Genomic DNA, 23,888 nt, shown 5'->3' on the forward strand with positions numbered 1-23,888 from the left:
CATCTAATCTTCAGCATTTTTCTGTAGTACCACATTTCGAAAGCTTCTATTTTATTCTTGTCTAAGCTATTCATCATCCACGTTTCACTTCCATACATAGCTACACTCTATACAAATACTTTCAGAAACGACTTCCTGACACTTAAATCTATACTCGATGTTAACAAATTTCTCTTCTTCAGAAACGCTTTCCTTGCCATCGCCAGTCTACATTTTATATCCTCTCTACTTCGACCATCTTCTGTTATTTTGCTCCCCAAATAGCAAAACTCCTTTACTACTTTAAGTGTCTCATTTCATAATCTAATTCCCTCAGCATCACCCGACTTAATTCAACTACATTCCATTATCCTCGTTTTGCTTTTGTTGATGTTCATCTTACACACTCCTTTCAAGACACTGGCCATTCCGTTCAACTGCTCTTCCAAGTCCTTTGCTGTCTCTGACAGAATTACAATGTCATCGGCAAACCTCAAAGCTTTTATTTCTTCTCCATGGATTTTAATACCTACTCCGAACTTTTCTTTTGTTTCCTTTACTGCTTGCTCAATATACAGATTGAATAATATCGGGGATAGGTTACAACCCTGTCTCACTCCCTTCCCAACAACTGCTTCCCTTTCATACCCCTCGACTCTCATAACTGCCATCTGCTTTCTGTATAAATTGTAAACAGCCTTTCTCTCTCTGTATTTTATCCCTGCCATCTTCAGAATTTGAAAGTGAGTATTCCAATCAACATTGTCAAAAGCTTTATCTGAGTCTACAAATGCTAGAAATGTAGGTTTGCCTTTTCTTAATCTTTCTTCTAAGATAAGTCGTAAGGTCAGTATTGCGTCACGTGTTCCAACATTTCTACGGAATCCAAACTGATCTTCCCCGAGGTCGGCTTCTACCAGTTTTTCCATTCGTCTGTAAAGAATTCGCGTTAGTATTTTGCAGCTGTGACTTATTAAACTGATAGTTCGGTAATTTTCACATCTGTCAACACCTGCTTTCTTTGGGATTGGAATTATTATATTCTTCTTGAAGTCTGAGGGTATTTGGCCTGTCCGATACATCTTGCTCACTAGATGGTAGAGTTTTGTCAGGACTGGCTCTTCCAAGGCTGTCAGTAGTTCTAATGGAATGTTGTCTACCCTGGGGCCTTGTTTCGACTTAGGTCTTTCAGTGCTCTTTCAAACTCTTCACGCAATATCATATCTCCCATTTCATCTTCATCTACATCCTCTTCCATTTCCATAATATTGTCCTCAAGTACATCGCCCTTGTATAGGCCCTCTATATACTCCTTCCACCTTACTGCTTTCCCTTCTTTGCTTACAACTGGGTTTCCATCTGAGCTCTTGATATTCATGCAAGTGGTTCTCTTTTCTCCAAAGGTCTCTTTAATTTTCCTGTAGGCAGTATCTATCTTACCCCTTGAGAGATAAGCCTCTACATCCTTACATTTGTCCTCTAGCCATCCCTGCTTAGCCATTTTGCACTTCCTGTCGATATCATTTTTGAGACGTTTGTATTCCTTTTTGCTTGCTTCATTTACTGCATTTTTATATTTTCTCCTTTCATCAATTAAATTCAATATTTCTTCTGTTACCCAAGGGTTTCTACTAGCCCTCGTCTTTTTACCTATTTGATCCTCTGCTGCCTTCACTATTTCATCCCTCAAAGCTACCCATTCTTCTTCTACTGTATTTCTTTCCCCCATTCCTGTCGATTGTTCCCTTATGCTCTCCTTGAAACTTTGTACAACCTCTGGTTCTTTCAGTTTATCCAGGTCCCATCTCCTTAATTTCCCACGTTTTTGCAGTTTCTTCAGTTTTAATCTACAGTTCATAACCAATAGATTGTGGACAGATTCCACATCTGCCCCTGGAAATGTCTTACAATTTAAAACCTGGTTCCTAAATCTCTGTCTTACCATTATATAATCTATCTGATACCTTTTAGTATCTCCAGGGTTCTTCCATGTATACAGCCTTCTTTTATGATTCTTAAACCAAGTATTAGCTATGATTAAGTTATGCTCTGCGCAAAATTCTACCAGACGGCTTCCTCTTTCATTTCTTAGCCCCTATCCATGTTCACCTACTATGTTTCCTTCTCTCCCTTTTCCTACTGATGAATTCCAGTCACCCATGACTATTAAATTTTCGTCTCCCTTCACTACCTGAATAATTTCTTTTATCTCATCATACATTTCATCAATTTCTTCGTCATCTGCAGAGCTAGTTGGCATACAAACTTGTACTACTGTAGTAGGTGTGGGCGTCGTAACTGTCTTGGCTACAATAATGCATTCACTATGCTGTTTGTAGTAGCTTACCCGTACACCTATTTTTTTATTCATTATTAAACCTACTCCTGCATTACCCCTATTTGATTTTGTATTTATAATCCTGTATTCACCTGACCAGAAGTCTTGTTCCTTCTGCCACCAAACTTCACTAATTCCCATTATATCTAACTTTAACCTATCCATTTCCCTTTTTAAATTTTCTAACCTACCTGCCCGATTAAGGGATCTGACATTCCACGCTCCGATCCGTAGAATGCCAGTTTTCTTTCTCCTGATAACAACGTCCTCTTGAGTAGTCCCCGCCCGGAGATCCGAATGGGGGACTATTTTACCTGCGGAATATTTTACCCAAGAGGACACCATCATCATTTAATCATACAGTAAAGCTGCATGCCCTCAGGAAAAATTATGGCTGTAGTTTCCCCTTGCTTTCAGCCGTTCGCAGTACCAGCACAGCAAGGCCGTTTTGGTTAGTGTTACAAGGCCAGATCAGTCAATCATCCAGACTGTTGCCCCTGCAACTGCTGAAAAGGCTGCTGCCCCTCTTCAGGAACCACACGTTTGTCTGGCCTCTCAACAGATTCCCCTCCGTTTTGGTTGCACCTACGGTACGGCTATCTGTATCGTTGAGGCACGCAAGCCTCCCCACCAACGGCAAGGCCCATGGCTCATGTCATATGGTATTATATTTTGGGGAACTCTTCCCATTCTAAAAGGATATTTTTGGCTCAGAGACTGGCAGTTCGGGCAGTAAGTGGTAGTGGTGTAAGTTCATGGGTCTGGGTACTTTGACATTGCCCCCCCCCCCCGCCCCCCCCTCTCTCTCTCTCACACACACACACACACACACACACACACACACACACACACACACACACACACACACACTTACTGTCATTTCTTGTTAACAATATTAGCTTATTCCACAAAATAAGCAGCTTTCACTCAGTTAATACTTGGCAGAAATCAAACCTGCATTTGGATCGGACTTCCTTGACTCTTGTGCAGAAATGTGTGCAGTACACAGCTGCATCCATTTTCAATTAGCGTCCACTAGAATTCAAAAATCTGAGCAGTAATCCATATGCTTTCAAATCGAAACCGAAGAGTTTCCTCTTGGGTCCCCCCTCCTATTCTGTCGAGGAGTTCCTAGAAAAATTAAGCTGATTCTTGCTGTATTGTTGATTGTGTTCACTTAAACTTATGGCTTGACTTTTTTCGGGTTTATAAACATTTTATTTTTATCTGTTATTACTTATATGTTGTAATTTCATGTACTGACACGTTCCATTACCTTGAGGATTTGCTCCTCAATTTGGTCCTATGAAACTTGACATGTAAATAAATAAATACATAAATCTTCAGTTATACATCAGAAGAATTGAAATAGCTTGTTGGGAAAAGAAAGAAATGGTCGAAGTTGTTTGTCTTAAGATCTCCTGGCAGTCTTGTTGGCAACAATTCCTAACTTGACCATATAGTATGTTCCATCATTATTCAGGATTCCTATTGTGTTTGTGTGTTTGTTTTTACCTACATACTTATCTGTAGCTCTTACTAGGTTTCTTGAGGTGTCTTATGTCTGAAGATGGAAAGTTGCTCTTCCAAAATATGTTTTGATGTGATAAAAATTTAAGTTTATTAACATTATTAGTGTTTTTGAGTTGCAATATTATCTTAAATTTGTAACATCCCTTTTCTGTTTAGTCTGAATATTTGAATAGTGTGTGTGTGTGCGCGCGCAAAAGTATTTCCAGTTAAGATGCAGCACAAAGTTTGAGTGGGTGGCTGTTCAAGTTTTGCTGGTGCCAGAAAGCTTGCTGAAGAAGGTTGTGCAAGAGTTCAGCTATTAATCTCCCTCTTTTACATGCCCTTCTGCTGTTCAATGCCTTTTCTGTTAGGTGAATAGTGACTCATTTTTGTACAGATATTTACACAACACACAATAAGTTATGTGATGTAGAATGAAGCTGATTGACTGCTAAATACTGCTACCCTTGAGATTGATTACCTATGTCCATGTAACATTGAACACAATAGTTGAGGGGACGCAAGGCGCTCCTTCTTGATTGTCAGAACACCACCTTTTGTAAAAACAAGAGGATCCAAAGCCTCATGTCCTGTTTCCATCAGCTGGCAGAACAACCTCTCGACACTGTAACAGAATGTTCAAAGAGTTTCAGGGATGTATCAAGAAAATGACACCTAATGGCTACTGCTGCTGATGAATACACTGTACAACAACAACATTATACCATAAAATGAACATCACAGCAAAAAATTAAGCAGAGCTTACCTTCTGCGACATCCTACACACGGTACAATCTGATTTATGATATGTAACAAATCCTTGCAGTGGACTGTAAATGCACCTGGTATGTCTTTAGGCGAAAGAAAATGGTACTTTGCAACAAATTCTTCCAATGCCTTTCCTCTAACAGGACTGTTATCAAAAATCAGTCCTATGCCATTCAAATCCATCACCATCTGAAATAAGCACAATAGCAAAACATTAAGTATGTTTACAGTGAAGGGTTTCAAAGGGCAACATTCTGATGCAAGTATGGCACCCATGAAAATGTCTGGAATGAAAAATTATTTCCCCAGAAACTATCTGAACATATTAAAGAACAAGATGTCTCATAAAAATACTGAAATAGATGTCAACCAAGAGGAGATAACCAAGGCGGAAACTCATGGCAGTTCTGAGACGAATGACGAAATAGTTGTGAGATTTCTCAAAAAATCGTTCTGAGTACACTTGCTACTAATCAGTATCCATTACATGTTTTGCTTTGCTTCAAACTGGTACTGAATTGATACATCTATCTGTTTGAATGTGAGTTCTGTTTGCATTTTCCTTTTTCTTGTGAAGTGTTGGGAAGGGGGACACAGAGGAAAAGAGCTGTCCTTACACCATATGCATTTGACATTTGCTATTATAGACATAATCCGTATAACTTCAAGCAGTGGGGTTACCTCCATAGTCTTGGATGTTATTGAATTTAGCGTATGTTAAAATTCAGGAGTAAATAAGAAACACATATTTTTTTTTTTGCTTTCTCTGAAAAAATTCCTGCCCCGAGATACAGGCCTCCAAAGATGATTCTGCGAACACCATTTTGAAGATGCAAATTTCAGAACTTTTTTTTTTTAATGTATCTTTCTAACAGTTCTAGATACTTTGTTAGAGTTTTTTTTTTATTTATTTGAAAGATAATTGCTTTCTGATTACAACGGTATCCTCCATTTGGACATATCTGTCAAAGTTCTCTTACTATCACATTTTGAATTTTTTTTGTAGTTTACAGAAGAAAAAAATTTTTTCCCAAAAATGCCAATCCAGAAAAGTTAGATTTTTTTTCTGTTGATTAGTACCATGTAATACTATATCCTCTGTAAAGGAGAGCTTCCACATTTAAGTTGGACATGTTTTATTTTAAAAATCTTTTTTTTAACTTTCAAGTATAATGTATGTCTTCACTGAACTTGTTTCTTACTAACTTCTTTGTTACAAAGTTTATTTCTATTGTCTTTGTTGCAGTTATTTCTTATCAATTTCTTTGTTGCAGTTATTTCTTTTCACTTTCATTGCTGCATATATATCTTACACTCTGTTGTAGTTTCTTGTCAGTTTCTTTGTCGGGGTTGTTCATTGCAGGTTTCTGTACTGTAGTTGTTAATTGCTAATTGTTTACTGAAGAGGCTTGTAAGAAATCTGAGACCATTCAGTTAGTTCTGTGTTTTTGTGAGGAATTTTCCAGTTGACACGGCTGCAGTGTGTTTTGTGAAAAGGACTGTTTGAAATTCTTCTGACTGGGGTCACAGGAGAGTGAAGTGTGCTGACTATTTGCATGTCCATAAAAGAGTGATACATAAGACAAAAACAAAAACAGACCCCGTTCAGTGTGGGAATAAGTGTTCTCATTTGAAGACTCTGTTTCAAAATGGAGATGTTTCCAGTGACGACTTTTTGTGTTCAAAATGTTTTCACAGAACAACAACAATCATTTTCTTTGAACAAGGTGAAGCCTCCCATGGTGCAGATGATGCAGATTTTGCATCAATAGAGGAAGAATTAAATAACCTGAATCAGTCAATTACAGAGGTAGGTGTTAGTCCCGTTAAGAAACCGTGGTCAGTGAAGTCGAGTCATCAGCTCTAAGCATCAAGTAAGTGCAGAGAAATTACTAAAGCTATGGATGAATACGCTACAGCAAAACTGACCACACTCTTCAAAGTAGAAATTCCATCTTCAGATGAAAATTCGCCATTCATTTACTTCCGGTACAATGGACGTGGAAGAATTATGGGCAAATTTTAAACACATTGTAAATCACGCATTGGAGAAGCATGTGCCAAAAACTGGGTTAAGGACGGAATAGACCCACCGTGGTTTAACAGCACAATTCGGAGAATGCTCAGGAAGCAAAGACGGTTGCACTCGCGGTACAAGAAAGATCGGGAGAATGAGGACAGGCAAAAGTTAGTACAGATTCGTGCTCCTGTAAAAAGAGCAATGTGCGAAGCATACAGCCTCTACCACTGTCATACCTTAGCAAAATATCTTGCTGAAAACCCAAGGGAATTCTGGTCTTACATAAAATCGGTAAGCGGGTCGAAGGCTTCCATCCAGTCACTCACTGATCAGTCTGGCCTGGCAACGGAAGACAGCAAAACGAAAGCTGAAATTTTAAATTTAGCATTTGAGAAATCTTTCACGCAGGAGGATCGTACAAACATACCGCCGTTTGAGTCAGATTGAGGGAGGACATAGAAGCAATTCAGAGGTGGGCTGCTAGATTTGTTACTGGTAGGTTTGATCATCATGCGAGTGTTACGGAAATGCTTCAGGAACTCGGATGGGAGTCTCTGGAGGAAAGGAGGTGTTCTTTTCGTGAATCACTACTGAGGAAATTTAGAGGATCAGCATTTGAGGCTGACTGTAGTACAATTTTACTGCCACCAACTTATATTTCACGGAAAGACCACAAAGATAAGATAAGAGAGATTAGGCATATAGGCAGTCATTTTTCCCTCGTTCTGTTTGGGAGTGGAACAGGGAGAGAAGATGCTAGTTGTGGTACGAGGTACCCTCTGCCACGCTCCATATGGTGGATTGCGGAGTATGTATGTAGATGTAGACCAGATCCCTATTATGGTCATTCTGTAGAAGCAGCTCTAGTTCAAATAGTGCAGTCATTTTATCTGGAAGATAAATAGAACTGTTCTCACCAGAGTGCCAACAAAAAAGACACTACAACTGTAACAGCTGAAGGTCAAAAAGTTGCGAAAGTGAAGAGGTACATGATTCACAGTATTAAAGAAACTTTTGCAAAAAGAGCAACAAGAGAAGTTCAGATAGTGGAAGATCAAAATTTTATGCACTGCGACCTAAGTGGGTAGTTCCTCACCCACCTAGAGATGTCTGTTTATGTGTGTACTGTGTAAATTAAGAATTTTGTGAGGTAACTTTGAAGAACTTACTGGAGCATGTGACATATGACACCTTGGTTGGGTGTGTAAAGTCATTAGTAGTCTGTGATGTATAGCGAGAGACTTGTTTGTTTCAAGAATGTGGTGACTGTTATGGAACGGGAGGACTGTCTTTACAGACACTTGGTCTGGAAGTCATAGCAGATAACTCTGCAGAAATTACATATGCAACATGGGAGGAAAATAAACTAATTAAGAAAACTGTTGCAGCAGTGAAAAGTTGTGTACAGGTTGAGGAACTATGTTTAGTGCTTCACTATGATTTTGCTGAGAACTGGTCCATAGTTCTCCCACAAGAAGTACAAGGGTATCATTTTGGAACCATTTAAAATGCTTGAAAAATGAGTCTCTTACTCATATTTCAAAACTAAAATTATTTTAAATAAGGCTAGGTTTTGATGTTTATGAGCCTGTTATGTAAAAATGTGGCAATAAAACAGATTTTATGTACGGCAAAAATTTCAATTGTTTACAAAACCTGTTCAACCTAAAAGTGGAAACTCTACTTTTCAGGGAATGTAAATCTACAGGGTGTTACAAAAAGGTACAGCCAAACTTTCAGGAAACCACATTGTAACATCCTGTATATGGTACTAATCAACAGGGAAAAAAACAAAATTTCATGGGTTGGCATTCTTGAAAAAAAAAAAAAAAAAAAAAAAAAAAAATATATATATATATATATATATATACCTAAAAACAAAGATGATGTGACTTACCAAATGAAAGTGCTGGCAGGTCGACAGACACACAAACGAACACAAACATACACACAAAATTCAAGCTTTCGCAACAAACTGTTGCCTCATCAGGAAAGAGGGAAGGAGAGGGAAAGACGAAAGGATGTGGGTTTTAAGGGAGAGGGTAAGGAGTCATTCCAGTCCCGGGAGCGGAAAGACTTACCTTAGGGGGAAAAAAGGACGGGTATACACTTGCACACACACACACATATCCATCCACACATATACAGACACAAGCAGGTGTCTGTATATGTGTGGATGGATATGTGTGTGTGTGTGTGCAAGTGTATACCCGTCCTTTTTTCCCCCTAAGGTAAGTCTTTCCGCTCCCGGGACTGGAATGACTCCTTACCCTCTCCCTTAAAACCCACATCCTTTCGTCTTTCCCTCTCCTTCCCTCTTTCCTGATGAGGCAACAGTTTGTTGCGAAAGCTTGAATTTTGTGTGTATGTTTGTGTTCGTTTGTGTGTCTGTCGACCTGCCAGCACTTTCATTTGGTAAGTCACATCATCTTTGTTTTTAGGTATATTTTTCCTTCGTGGAATGTTTCCTTCTATTATAACCATATATATATATATATATATATATATATATATATATATATATATATATATATATATATATTATTCCATGAATTATTAAAAATTACAGATGCTGTAGTAAAAGAACTTTAACAGGTAAGTCGAAATGGAGGATTTCTTTGTAATCATAAAGCAATAACTTTAAAAAAAAAAATCTAGAACTGTTCCAGAGATACAGCACTTTAAATTTTTTTCCAAAATTCACATCTTCAAAATGGCATGTACAGTGTCATATGTGGAGGGCTGTATCTCGGAATAATTTTTTTTTTTTTGAGAAAACAAAAAAACTACAGATTTTATGTACGGCAAAAATTTCAATTGTTTACAAAACCTGTTCAACCTAAAAGTGGAAGCTCTACTTTTCAGGGAATGTAAATCTACAGGGTGTTACAAAAACATGGTCCTGACTTAGTCCTTCATTTTAACATATGAGACTATGAATGTAAAACTTTTCCCTAGCCTGCCTGAATTGATAGGTACTATGCCGATAGGAATGTACATAAGAGTGCAGAAATTCTCTGCAATGAATGAGAAGTAAAAGAACGCAGCTGCCTGAAAAATTCCTGCATTGCCAGATCATATATTAAACAATTCACACCATGGCCACAGGCACATGTATTTGGGGGTCTTCATGGCTGTGCATGGTGGGGTGTGTACTTCCAGTAGAGAAAGAGCTAATACTTGAAAGCTAGTATAAATGGTTTTCTGTTGCTCGTTTCTATGTGTCACAAATCAGTCAGCTATAGAGTGGTTGCCTTTCCTTTATCTACATCTACATCACTGCTCTGCAATTCACACTGAAGAGCCTGTCCGATTTACTGTCAAACTACCTTCCACCATTTTTCCACCAATACACTCTTTAATAGTGCATGGGCAAAATGAACGTTTAAATCTTTCTACACAAGCTCTGATTTATCTTATTTTATTATGATGATCATTTCTTCCTATGTAGGTTGGCGACAGTAAAATATTTCTGCATTCAGATGACGAAGTTGGTAAATGAAACTTCATGAAAAGATCTTGCCATACTTATATCTGTCACGCAGACTTCTTTATGTCATCACGCAGACTTCTTTATATCCTCTATCAATCCCATATGTAAGGGACCCATACCATACACAGATTCTTTAGTGGACTTGTTACTCCTCTTATGTGGTCCGCCAATAAAATACAGTCTTTGGTTTGCTTACCACAACATTCCACCTTCACCCCACAACATTATCAATGTGATGATTCCAATTTAAATTTGTTAGCAACTATAATTCCAAGGTACTCAGTCGACGTGACAGCATTTAGATCTGTGTGATTTATTAAGCAACTGAAATTTAGTGGATTTCCTTTAACACAGAAGTGAATGACCACAAACTTTTCCTCACTTCTAGTCAACTGCCACTTTTCCCACAATAAAGATATCATGTCCAAGTCATTTTGCAACTGGTTCTTCTAATGCCTTTACTAGACAGTAAGTGATAGCATCACTGGCAAACAATCTAAATGAGCTGTTCGGATTGTCTCCTAAATCGTTTAGATAGATCAGGAACAGTAAAGCACCTACAACACATCCTTGTGAACACTAGATATCACTTCTGTTTTACTCTATGGTTTTCTGTCAGTTATTATGAACTGTGACCTTTCTGACAGGAAATCACGAATCCAGTCACACAACTGAGACAATATTCCACAGGCATGCAATTCTATTAGAAATTGGTTGTGGGGAGCTGTGTCAAAAGCCTTCCCTAGATCTATGGAATTAATTTGAAAGCCGCTGTCAACATCATTCATTATTTTGTGCAAATAAAGAGCTGTTCGTGTTTCATAATAACAATATTTTCTGAATCCATGCTAACTGTGTGTCAACAGACCATTTTCTTGAAGGTGATTCATAATGTTCGAACACAGTATATGTTCCAAAACCCTAATGCAAATTGATGTCAGTAATCCAATGGTTGACTCCTCTTTTCTTTCCTAAGTATTAGTGTGACCTGTACAACTTTCCAGTCTTTAGATAAGGAGAGAGCAGCTGTATATGACTGCTAAGTATTGAGCTATTGTGTCAGCAGACTCGGAAATAAACCTATCTGGTACACAGTCTGGACCACACAACTTGCCTGATCTCTCTGGAATTTCTGTCAGATTTTACAATTAATTTTTTAAAATGTTTCTTTAAAGGTACTGTTATGCAAAAGCTGCTGACATAGGCACTACAGGGGCGGGAGTGCTAAGGCTGAAGAATGGCAGGATGAAGCAGGGGGAAATACACTGAGTGCCATAGAAACTAGTATAGGCATGCATATTCAAATACAGAGATATGTCACCAGGCAGAATACGACGCTGTGGTCGGCAATGCTTAGATGCGTATTCAAATACAGAGATACGTCAACAGGCAGAATACGGCGCTGTGGTCGGCAATGCTTACATAAGACAACAAGTGTCTGGCGCTATAATGGCAAGTTATCAAGATTTAAGTGAGTTTGAATGTGGTGTTACAGTTGGCGCATGAGCAATGGGACACAGCATCTCCAAGGTAGCCTCGCCTGGGTCCGTCAACACCAACATTGGACTGTCGATGAGTGGAGACATGTTGCCTGGTCCTACGAGTCTGTCACATTGTATCGAGTGGATGAAAGTGTACAGGAATGGAGACAACCTCAAGAATCCATGGACCCTGCATGTCAGCAGGGGACTGTTCAAGCTGGTGGAGGCTGTGTTATGGTGTACGGCGTGTGCAGTTGGTGTGATACGGGACCCCTGATACGTCTAGATACGACTCTGACAGGTGACACATACGTAAGCATCCTGTCTGATCACCTGCATCGATTCATGTCCTTTGTGCATTCCGACAGACTTGGACAATTCCAGCAGGACAATGCGACACCCCACACGTCCAGAATTGCTACAGAGTGGCTCCAGGAACACTCTACTGAGTTTAAACACTTACGCTGGCCACTCAACTCCCCAGACATGTGTTGTAAATGTATTGTACAAAGAGATCTCAAATTTATGGACATCCCTACAAGATTCATCGTGTCAGTTCCCTCCAATACTACTTCAGACATTGTACCAGTTTTTTTGTCTCTTCACTGCATTATGAGATGTTGGAGATACAAAGCAAGTAGGAAGCTAATCAGTCACACTCAGCCACTGCATTGGACTGTGCCCTAAATATGGCCATGTAGCAATTATATGTACACTGGAAACAATGTAATTACAAAATTGGATGCAAAAAAATGCTAGATAGGGAAGGGAAAACTTCAATGAAGAATTGAATTGGCAGCATTAATAGTACAGTCAGCATAATTAAGGGCAGCGTAAACTTATTATTGCCCATGGTAAAATAGATTGATGTAAATATGTCAAACTGAAACAGGAATAATATCCAATTAAAATCAGATTCACTAAATTTTTTACTCAATTTCACTTGCACAAGATACGATTTCAAAAGTGTCATCTATTGCCTTTTTTCCACTCATTTTTCTATTGCAAACCAAGGAAATAAGATAGTGAATTGCTAAAAAGTAAGTAAGTGAAATTTGAATAAGATCAGGTCAAACAAAATGGCAAAAATTGTGACTTCCTCACAGATAAAAGTAAGTGTAACAAGCCATCTTCTTAAACATAATGTTGTTGTTGTTGTTGTGGTCTTCAGTCCTGAGGCTGGTTTGATGCAGCTCTCCATGCTACTCTATCCTGTGCAAGCTTCTTCATCTCCCAGTACCTACTGCAACCTACATCCCTCTGAATCTGCTTAGTGTATTCATCTCTTGGTCTCCCCCTACGATTTTTACCCTCCATGCTGCCCTCCAATACTAAATTGGTGATCCCTTGATGCCTCAGAACATGTCCTACCAACCGATCCCTTCTTCTGGCCAAGTTGTGCCACAAACTTCTCTTCTCCCCAATCCTGTTCAATACTTCCTCATTAGTTATGTGATCTACCCATCTAATCTTCAGCATTCTTCTGTAGCACCACATTTCGAAAGCTTCTATTCTCTTCTTGTCCAAACTATTTACCATCCATGTTTCACTTCCATACATGGCTACACTCCATACAAATACTTTCAGAAATGACTTCCTGACACTTAAATCTATACTCGATGTTAACAAATTTTTCTTCTTCAGAAACGCTTTCCTTGCCATTGCCAGTCTACATTTTATATCCTCTCTACTTCGACCATCATCAGTTATTTTGCTCCCCAAAGAGCAAAACTCCTTTACTACTTTAAGTGTCTCATTTCCTAATCTAATTCCCTTAGCATCACCCGACTTAATTCGACTACATTCCATTATTCTCGTTTTGTTTTTGTTTATGTTCATCTTATATCCTCCCTTCAAGACACCATTCATTCCGTTCAACTGCTCTTCCAAGTCCTTTTTTGTCTCTGACAGAATTACAATGTCATCGGCGAACCTCCAAGTTTTTATTTCTTCTCCATGGATTTTAATACCTACCCCGAATTTTTCTTTTGTTTCCTTTACTGCTTGCTCAATATACAGATTGAATAACATCGGGGAGAGGCTACAACCCTGTCTTACTCCCTTCCCAACCACTGCTTCCCTTTCATGTCCCTCGACTCTTATAACTGCCATCTGGTTTCTGTACAAATGGTAAATAGCCTTTCGCTCCCTGTATTTTACCCCTGCCACCTTTAGAATTTGAAATAGAGTATTCCAGTCAACATTGTCAAAAGCTTTCTGTAAGTCTACAAATGCTAGAAACATAGGTTTGCCTTTTCTTAATCTAGCTTCTAAAATAAGTCGTAGGGTCAGTATTGCCTCATGTGTTCCAGTATTTCTACGGAATCCAAACTGATCTTCCCAGAGGTCGGCTTCTACTAGTTTTTCCATTCGTCTGTAAAGAATTCGTGTTAGTATTTTGCAGCTGTGGCTTATTAAACTGACTGTTCGGTAATTTTCACATCTGTCAACACCTGCTTTCTTCCTGCTTCTTCTTGAAGTCTGTGGGTATTTCGCCTGTTTCATACATCTTGCTCACCAGATAGTAGAGTTTTGTCAGGACTGGCTCTCCCAAGGCCGTCAGTAGTTCCAATGGAATGTTGTCTACTCCGGGGGCCTTGTTTCGACCCAGGGCTTTCAGTGCTCTGTCAAACTCTTCACGCAGTATCGTATCTCCCATTTCATCTCCATCTACATCCTCTTCCATTTCCATAATATTGTCCTCAAGTGCTTCGCCCTTGTATAGACCCTCTATATACTCCTTCCACCTTTCTACTTTCCCTTCTTTGCTTAGGACTGGGTTTGCGTCTGAGCTCTTGATGTTCATACAAGTGGTTCTCTTATCTCCAAAAGTCTCTTTAATTTTCCTGTAGGCAGTATATCTATCTTACCCCTAGTGAGATACGCCTCTACATCCTTACATTTGTCCTCTAGCCATCCCTGCTTAGCCATTTTGCACTTCCTGTCGATCTCATTTTTGAGACGTTTGTATTCCTTTTTGCCTGCTTCATTTACTGCATTTTTATATTTTCTCCTTTCATCAATTAAATTCAATATTTCTTCTGTTACCCAAGGATTTCTACTAGCCCTTGTCTTTTTACCTACTTGATCCTCTGCTGCCTTCACTATTTCATCCCTCAAAGCTACCCATTCTTCTTCTACTGTATTTCTTTCCCCCATTCCTGTCAATTGTTCCCTTATGCTCTCCCTGAAACTCTGTACAACCTCTGGTTCTTTCAGTTTATCCAGGTCCCATCTCCTTAATTTCCCACGTTTTTGCAGTTTCTTCAGTTTTAATCTACAGGTCATAACCAATAGATTGTGGTCAGAGTCCACATCTGCCCCTGGAAATGTCTTACAATTTAAAACTTGGTTCCTAAATCTCTGTCTTACCATTATATAATCTATCTGATACCTTTTAGTATCTCCAGGGTTCTTCCATGTATACAACCTTCTATCATGATTCTTAAACCAAGTGTTAGCTATGATTAAGTTGTGCTCTGTGCAAAATTCTACCAGGCGGCTTCCTCTTTCATTTCTTAGCCCCAATCCATATTCACCTACTACGTTTCCTTCTCTCCCTTTTCCTACACTCCAATTCCAGTCACCATAATATGGAAATGTAAAGCAAACTTGGATTATCTGAAACCTTCGACACAGCTTCACCAACTAACTGTCAAACGTTCAACATTACCCAAGCCTTGGGTTACACTACAGATCAGATTAAGAGTTCATCACAACTAAGACTTTGTACGGACATTCATTCAGTTTGCCCACTCTCAATCAAATTGTCCCCTTCAACCTAATCTATACGCCAGGCTATACTGTTCCTGTTTGTGCATGAAAGAGGGCACATGCCGCAAAATCATTATGTCATGGGATGAACCTACATCTGGTATCGGTAGGTCCAATTGACCTACTAAAGATGGTACAAAAGTGCTGAATATGTCATGGGGATTGGTGGAAGAAACATTTGATTTTTTGCATAAGGTGGTTCAAAGTAAAAACAATATTCATTCTTCTTTTAATTATTTAATGTCAACTAACATTCTATCACAATCTGTTATCACACCTTCACAGTAACGCCAGGTATTGTGGTTTTTGGATTGTATGGAGTATTAGGGTCGACTGAAGCGTCCGATCCCACCCATCGGCTATGACCCGTGACATAAGGCTGTTGTGGTGTGCGACGTCACGATGGCGCAGAATTTAGTTTGTGAGAGTGGCGTGTTTGTAGGTGTCGTTTTGATGTGATCGGTGGTGCTCTCTGGTGGTGTGTTTATGTGTTGTGTGTTAGGTGATGTTTATGGTTTAGTTTGCGTGTGTGGCGTGTTTATAGGTGGCGTATTGTTGCGGTCATGGTTCTCCCTGGTCTTGTGTTTATGGGTAGCATGTTACGTGGTGTATGGGGTTCATTTGCATGGTAGCATTGCACGTGTGTGGTATCGGTAGTGACTGTGCTTTCAGTGGGATATTTTTCAGTGAGTTAATGATTTTGGCTTTGTTATGTCAACGTTATTGTAGGGTTTTTTTTTTCTGTTCGTCGTGTGGTAATTTTGATAAATTGCTTTTTTTATGTCTTTGGTAGGTATGGATATGACTGGCAAGGTCAACAGTTTCCAGTTGTGGACAATGATGGGGGACAGTGCGTTGTCTCTAATAAAATTTCTTCGATGAAGTCTTGAAGTGTTCAGTGTGTCGTAAGAAATGAGGCTTACTAAAGTTCCGGCATCTCGGACCAGGGACGGCTATATGTGGAGATGTCTTAAGGATAACAGGTCAAGGGAAGTGTTAGATTCCAATTTTGTTGGTTTGTTGTGTTTTTTGAGGTAGTGATGATTGTGGACGTGGTTGCAGTTTTGGGTTTTATGATTTGGTATCGGTAGTTTCTGTTGACCTATATAGGTCAAAGGAAGTGTTCAATTCCAATTTGTGGGATCGGTAGCTCATGTTGAGCTATACACGTCAAGGGAAGTGTCCGAGTCCAGAGGATGTTGTGTTTAGTGGAATTTGGGGAGTTTTGTGTCATCATCTCTTTTCGTTGTTTTGTGTGGGTTGGTATGGTGGTGTGTGTCTAATTTTTTTTTTCTAATCTTCTTTGTCCCCACCCAAAACCCCCCAATTTCCCAAGCTTGTCCTGTTAGTTTCCATTAGATTTTTGTTGAACGGGTGTGTGTTGATTTTTCAATGTATTTTCAGGTTTGTGGTCATGTTTACATAATGATGTCATAGGCGCCATATTGGAGTTTTAGTGTACGGTCATTTCTGCCATATTTGTGATGTCATGGGTCAAAGCAGACGGGTGGAATCGGACGCTTCTGTATTCCCGAGTATTACACAGACACTAGTAGTATTTTGTCATGCTTCTCACTCTGCTGCAGGTTTTATGAGAAGAGTACCGTTTCACTGCATTTACACAAATGTTGGTGTTCCAGTTACCTGTTCAAGGACTTCTTGAATGTAGTATAGAGCTTCTTCTTCTTCTTCTTCTTCTTTTTCTTCTTCTTCTTCTTCTTTCTTTTTTCTTTTTTTGGTCAAGTGGAGATACTAGCCATTGGCTTGGACAAGTGAGGTAATGTTAATGGCTGCTTTGTGGCATCTTTTGGTATGTACTTTCAAGGTTTGATTGTTAGCTGCCAAAACCAATAAATGAGAAAGCAAAAAACCTGGTTTTGGTGACAGATTGATCTGTAGCATAGCTAATTTGGAAAAAAAACACCATCACTGGCGTTGACATTACTTTATAATCACCATGGTCTTTACAAATTTTATCGTATGTTTCCTCATCAAAGACAAAGAGAAGTATCAGATAATCCTCATTCCCCATTTTTTAAGCTACCACTGCACAGCACTACGAGATCTGTAAATGTCAAGGTAAAACTCTTGTTTTCTCAAGACAGAAGGTTGATCTTTTTATGAGGAGCACACACTTAAATATTGTTCAAAACTTAAAGCAGTGCTGTACACCATAAATTTTCAATGGCTTCCACAAGAAATGAAAGTTAAAGTAGTGAAGAATATGATGTCTGATCTTTGATCAGTGGTGTTGTCAACAATGAAAATATGCATCACAATTGTGTAACCAATAAGGCAACCATGACATGATACAGTACTACACATTTCAGTAAGACAATGGAAAATACTGGATGGAATGTAACACTATTACGAAAAGACATAGCAGAGATGCTGAGTCGCAACTCTCACACACGACTGCAGCCTCTAGCTGCCAGAGAAAGCTTATTTTGTGACAGTCTTTCTGCTGGGCCTATTTGCGACTCAGTATCTCTGCTATACGGTGAGTAGCAACTACCCTATTCATAATAATGTTACGTTTAAATCAGAATATCACAGCCCCCCTGGAGGAATATGATGGACTTTTGAGCAGGGAAACTGCTATTAACCCATTAAGTACCAGTGTCCTATTTTGAGGAAAGAGTACATATTTATTTATAACTACACAATAAATTATTAATTTGCAACTATTACTGTTCTACGTCATTTGCTGATGCTTTTTATAACAAATGTATGCTTACAGGGAATTAAAAGCAATCTACCATTAATTGATTATTGAATACTAAGGTACACTTTTCGTACTAAAGGTATTTACTTTATGGACAATTTTGAAATATTTGAAATATGTAGCAAAGATCTTTTTGTGATTATTTATACTCAACAATGTGTCTTTTAAACTACTTGCATTGTTAGCTCAATTAGAGTTATATTCATTGTTTTCCTTTGTTATAAAATTTGGTGTACTCGAAATAGGACACTGGGACTTGGTGTTATCATTTCAGTTATTTGTATTGCTGCACGTTCGAATATGAAACTCTGCTACTGCTGATGTTTGAAGTCACTTTGAAATTTACAGCGTATTATGTAAGTATATTTATGAATCTGTTACAATTAGTAAATAATACAGTTGAAAATGATAAATGAGTCTTTGCAAAAATTTTGAATATTTGAGGAAAATTTGTCAATTGACGAAATGATAGTCAAATACTATGGACGAAGTGGGCTGCAACAGTTTATTAGAGGCAAGAGGCAAGTCTATTAGATTTGGCTGTAAGTTGTGGTCTCTTTGTGGAGCAAGTGGCTACTGTTTCAAATTTGATTTATACTGTGGAAAGGATCCAGAAGATACTGCAAGGGATGACCTACTATTGGGATCAAGAGTAGTCCTAAACATGCTGGACTGCATTGAAACACCCGAGAATCATTGTGTGTACTTTGACAATTTCTTCACTAGTAGAGATCTTCTGATTCATCTAAGAAATTTGCGTTTTCAAGCAGCTGGGACTGTCAGAGAGACTCGAGTTGGTGACTGTCCACTACTGAGCAGCAACGAACTGAAAAAGACAGTTCGAGGAAACTACAACTACCAGTTCGACAGGAATGGTGAAGTCTTATTTGTTCAATGGCCACAACAACAGATGTGTTACAATTGGTACAAATTTTGACAAAGTTGGACCTTTGGGAACAGCTACGCGGTACAGTAGACAAGCAAGTAAGAAGACACAAGTGCAACAACCTGCCGTTTTGAAGTCGTATAACGCGTACATGGGAGGTGTTGACCACCATGACTGGTTAGTTGGAAAATATGCGACGATAATTAGAGGGAAAAAATGGTACTGGGTCCTATTTACACGTATGCTGGAAATGGCCCTCATAAATGCCTGGCTCTTCTACAGACTAAAACATGGGAAAAATGCACTGGATTTACTGGATTTCAGACGTGCTGTTACAGTTACATACCTGAAATTGGACACTGGAAGACCGAATATTGAACGTCCAATGGAATACCCATCAAGTCAGTTGAGAGTGATACCAGACATCAGGTTTGATGGAATTGGTCATATGATTGACAAAAGAAGCACGCAAAGAAGATGTGTAAGAGCTAAATGCAACAGGAAACCAAAAACATATTGTGTTAAATGCCGTGTAACACTGTGTGTGAAGTGTTTTGTACCATTTCACAAGAAATAAATAGTTAAGACTTGAATACAGTTTAGTATGCTATACGATACTGTTAGATACCAGCGTCCTATTTTGAGGACGGCCATTATATCAGCATGTATAAATATTCTTTGACTATTTTTGTACTTATTGGTTCATACACTATGTACATTATAATTAAGGTATAAAAAATTCAATTTTTTAAAAAAATTAATTTGGGACTTAATGGGTTAAGGACTTCAAATATCAGACTCAAATGGGAAAATAGGAGTTTCACATGTGATGATGCATATTAGCACAAAATGAGAACACCAAACTGGATACACTGCTACTCACCTCAGAGAGGTGCTGAACAGTTGACAGACACACTGAAAGTAGACCATTAGTTATTATGTGCTATCAAATAGAAACCACCTCCCACATCTGAAGGACTGTTATTGACAGCTTCCACTTTACTTTCATTCCATGTGCCTGTCTGCTGCACAATGTGATGGATTGTAATCTGTCCTATTTTTTATTGTTGTTATTTCTTACTGGATTTTCCACTATTTTTACTACAGAATCAGCAACATATAAGAATACTTTACTTCCACAACACATTAATTGGTCTCACTACTTGCAACCATCACTATCACCTAGCGTACATTTCAAGTGCCACTACAGATCAGTCTATCACAATAACTGCGACCGTAAAAATAAATAAATAAATAAAATGCAGTCAATGATGATAGCACTGTTCAAAGCACAAAAAGAAATTCTGTAAACTTGAGAACATCCACTGAAAAACTGCTCATGACGAAGTAGATGGCCACCTCCTGGAAAACTGCTTTGATCTCTACCGGTGTACTTCAGGTATATTTAACTGCCTAGAACAATTTTATGTAATAGGCCTATATACTTTACTATTATTTTAATTGTTGATCTTCGTATTTTAATGTTGACATTTTCAAGTTTTTCTTTGCAAACATGTTTCCCTGTACTGAGACATGATCAAAGAAAGTGGTCATTGACACAAGTTGAATTTAATAAAAATAAATGTTTCGCATTGGACCCCCTTCAAGTTTTCATATTTATGTGCAATACAAGTAAATAAAATGTACCAAAACACTTGCCAAAGATTTGTCTGTAATCTAGGCCTAATATAGATGTCTTTTGAATGGCTTCACCAACTCACAACAAAATTATGCTCTCCTTTGGCTATACTTCATATCAGTCTGCATTCCAGGGGGGCAGGAGCCCAATACTATAGTCTAGACAAAGTAAATATCAAATGTTCAGAGACAATTTGTGTGTGTGTGTGTGTGTGTGTGTGTGTGTGTATGTGTGTGCCAGCCATTTATTCTACAACTGCTTGTTAAATATTAAATCTCATGACATGGCGTATCAAACATAGCACTTCCCTAGTATCACAGATTACAATCCAGTCATAACACCTGCCCTCTATGAAGAGATGCTGCCACATCAGGTCACTTGTTACACTACTGCAGATTTTCCATGAATTGCTAATACCGTGGTGTATGTAAATGTGAAACAAATAAAGATAAAAATATGTGTGGAGAGAATGTTCTTAAAGTGGGGTGGGGCAAGCCTGTTGTCGATTTCACTCTACTCGCACATACAATTATCATAACTGCACATATGGAGTGCAAAACAGAACAGCCTACATTAAAGCAAATGAAATGAAATCTCTACAAAGTAGTAGTGGTTTGGTTACCACAGGAAAAAAAATTTCGGCTACATGTCAGTGCTTTTGTAAACGCTGTGGCTCATACGTAAACCACCCGCTCAGTAATGAGATTGTGCTTTACATTATTAGACCACTTTCCACCCAATAAATCCACATAAGGATCAAACAATATTTATCTTTATGCTGAGAAATAGCGTTTGTCTTCAACCGCGATAGTAGCATTTAACACCATCTGTGTATGCAAACTAGTAAAAAAATTGATATACGGCAACAACACAATATCTCACTCCAACATTATAGATGAACTTTTTTAAAAAAATTATAAACACACTCAGCAATGACAAACTATGTGCTATGGTTTAATCTACTCCTTCCTCGTATACAAATACAAACTATATTTACTGGTAACTTGACTATGTATACATAGGCTACATCAAGTGGTGTTCGTTATGCTTTACAGTAACAACCAGCAGTAGTTCCAGTACCCTGATATGTTACGAACAAACTAGTAGTAAAACGTTACCGCAACTTTTTTGACATTTTTTCCCTGGCACAAAATCATCAGTGCTATACCTAGCTGAACAGCAATCACTGTCCTGATTACATTACTATTCATACTCTACTTTTTCAAATCTGTTTGGCCCGACGAGACGATCAGTTCTCAATTTGCACTTACAACGCTTGCATTTGACGGCTCGGAAGTATGTATATCAATCGAAGTCTTCTTATTAACTTAGCATGTATCGTACGACGAAAAAAAAAATATTGTTGAAAATGGAACGTCACTAACATCTGCCCTACAATTAGAAACTAAGAAAAACACAACGTTGACGTAACTGAATATATAGTCCTAGATGTCCACCCTTACATTAATCAGGCAAAAAAATAAACAATAATACCGTCAAACTTTCGTCGACCATCAGGGGAAGCTGTCTTCTTCGCAAAGGGCTTTTACTATATCTAAACACATCAATCAGCTTTGCCATTTTTACAGCAAGTGCACTTCTTCTAACTACACAATCTAGCACTCACAACTCTGCGCACCTGCAACACTATATACAACAAAAGTACCAAACATCAACTGTTAACACCAATAACACTTCGACGTGTTCCTTTGCCTTCCCACCACCAAGAATCATAGAAGTTACATTTCAAAATTCTAACACCTTTGGTAAATATTCGAATTTTGAAAACAAAACGAATCATCACTGGTGCCTGTTGCGTTCTAACCAAGTTATACTTTATTTGATTTTTGTGGTGAGAGGAATGTAGTTAAAACGATAGTGATGATAAGTGTAATATGCATCCTGATGCAGTAGATGGAAAGGCCCCTGAGGTGAAGGAAGGAAATTAGATTGAGAATATTTTAGTTGCTGTCAACAGAAACAGTGACACTTTCAGATAAGATTGTTGCGAGCGATGTCCTTAATGTCAGTCGCATAAATACTTCCAACGAAAGATGAAATAAAATGTTGAATGATATATGAGACAACAATTGCAAAGTAGCTTTGTAGATCACAGTGGAAGTCCTCTCTACGTTTCACACAGAAATGAAAAGTGTGAGTGAAATAGCTAAATTCCTTTCCTGATTCCAACCATTAGCCATACTCGTAAGTGTAGAACAGGCAAAAATTTCGCTCCTCCTATACCGGTTCACAGTTCATGTAAAACTGTAAGGTAAGTCTTCATAGAATTGGCTAGGTAGGCCAGTTACAATGCTGGAGGGAAACAAGTGCATACAACTTTCAATAAGACTAAGTAGTAAAACATGGTTATATAAAATCAAACCTTCAACTTAACCTACGATCATCTGCACTACAGAAAAAAATAGAACATTCGTGATTTTACTGAAATAGTTCAATATATTTGAAAGACACTGAAGTGTTGATCTAACAAATCTTTCTTGACATCTCTGTTGGCAGTCCACCTGTCTTTAGTCGGTCAGCTTTAAGGTAAAACCTCCAAGAATCTTACTTATTTGAAGAAGTGCATGTTGTTAGATTTTTCTCGGGTGAGAGTTATTTACAAAGTATTGTGCATTCATGCAACACGCCGTGCTTCTCTGTGTGATAGTAATGTGTAATTGGGTTAATTTTTGTACTGGACATATTATGCGTAAATTACGTCTTTTGTGAGCACAGTAAGTTTTCTTATTGTGTTTTGCTTACTGAATAATGCAGTTACGTACTTCGAGAATGTGACAAGTGCTAGCAGATGCGGAAATAATAAAATTTTATAAGAAACGGGTCGTGTCAGATGAGCAGCTATTGATGTGGCTAGAGGAACCTCTAAAAGTGAATTTCCATACAGAGGGCTTGTCTTCAGATACCGTAGCACAGTTCGAATATGAAGAGATCGACATGCGAACAGAGCTGTCTGACAGCGATTCTGAAACTGCATCTATACTCGCCATAAATTCTGCAAATCTGATATGTTCTCGATCCCGGGATGAGTTGGTTGACGTTAGAAAGCAGCTAGAAAAAGACTTGAGTACTGTCAAACGTCTGGCAGCTCCTGCGAATCGGTATGTCGGAAGAGTTCCTGACAGATGTGTACCAGTGATACTGGTACGAGAGGTACCGCAAGTACTATCGTCTCCTGCGGATCCTGTCTCCTCTGTAGAAAGTACGGGATCTGTCGTTACTCATCTACTTGACTGTAAGTGGCGTCTCAGTGGT

General features: G+C 38.5%; 1 protein-coding gene across 1 annotated transcript in view; it reads right to left on the bottom strand.

Annotated features, from left to right (window-relative positions):
• LOC126092296 (gametogenetin-binding protein 2-like) overlaps positions 1 to 22,334 on the bottom strand; it is a 137,220-nt gene extending 114,886 nt beyond the window's left edge. Inside the window, exons 1-3 of the mRNA XM_049907818.1 lie at positions 22,110 to 22,334; positions 4,596 to 4,786; positions 4,311 to 4,454 (exon numbers count right to left, since the gene is read on the bottom strand). Coding sequence (XP_049763775.1) covers positions 4,311 to 4,454; positions 4,596 to 4,786; positions 22,110 to 22,196 — 422 coding nt within the window. The 5' untranslated portion in view covers positions 22,197 to 22,334. The remainder of the gene's footprint in view (positions 1 to 4,310; positions 4,455 to 4,595; positions 4,787 to 22,109) is intronic.
• Positions 22,335 to 23,888: the final 1,554 nt, after the last annotated feature.

Source organism: Schistocerca cancellata, chromosome 1 (genome assembly GCF_023864275.1).
Source record: "Schistocerca cancellata isolate TAMUIC-IGC-003103 chromosome 1, iqSchCanc2.1, whole genome shotgun sequence".
Taxonomy (NCBI): Eukaryota; Metazoa; Arthropoda; class Insecta; order Orthoptera; family Acrididae; genus Schistocerca; species Schistocerca cancellata.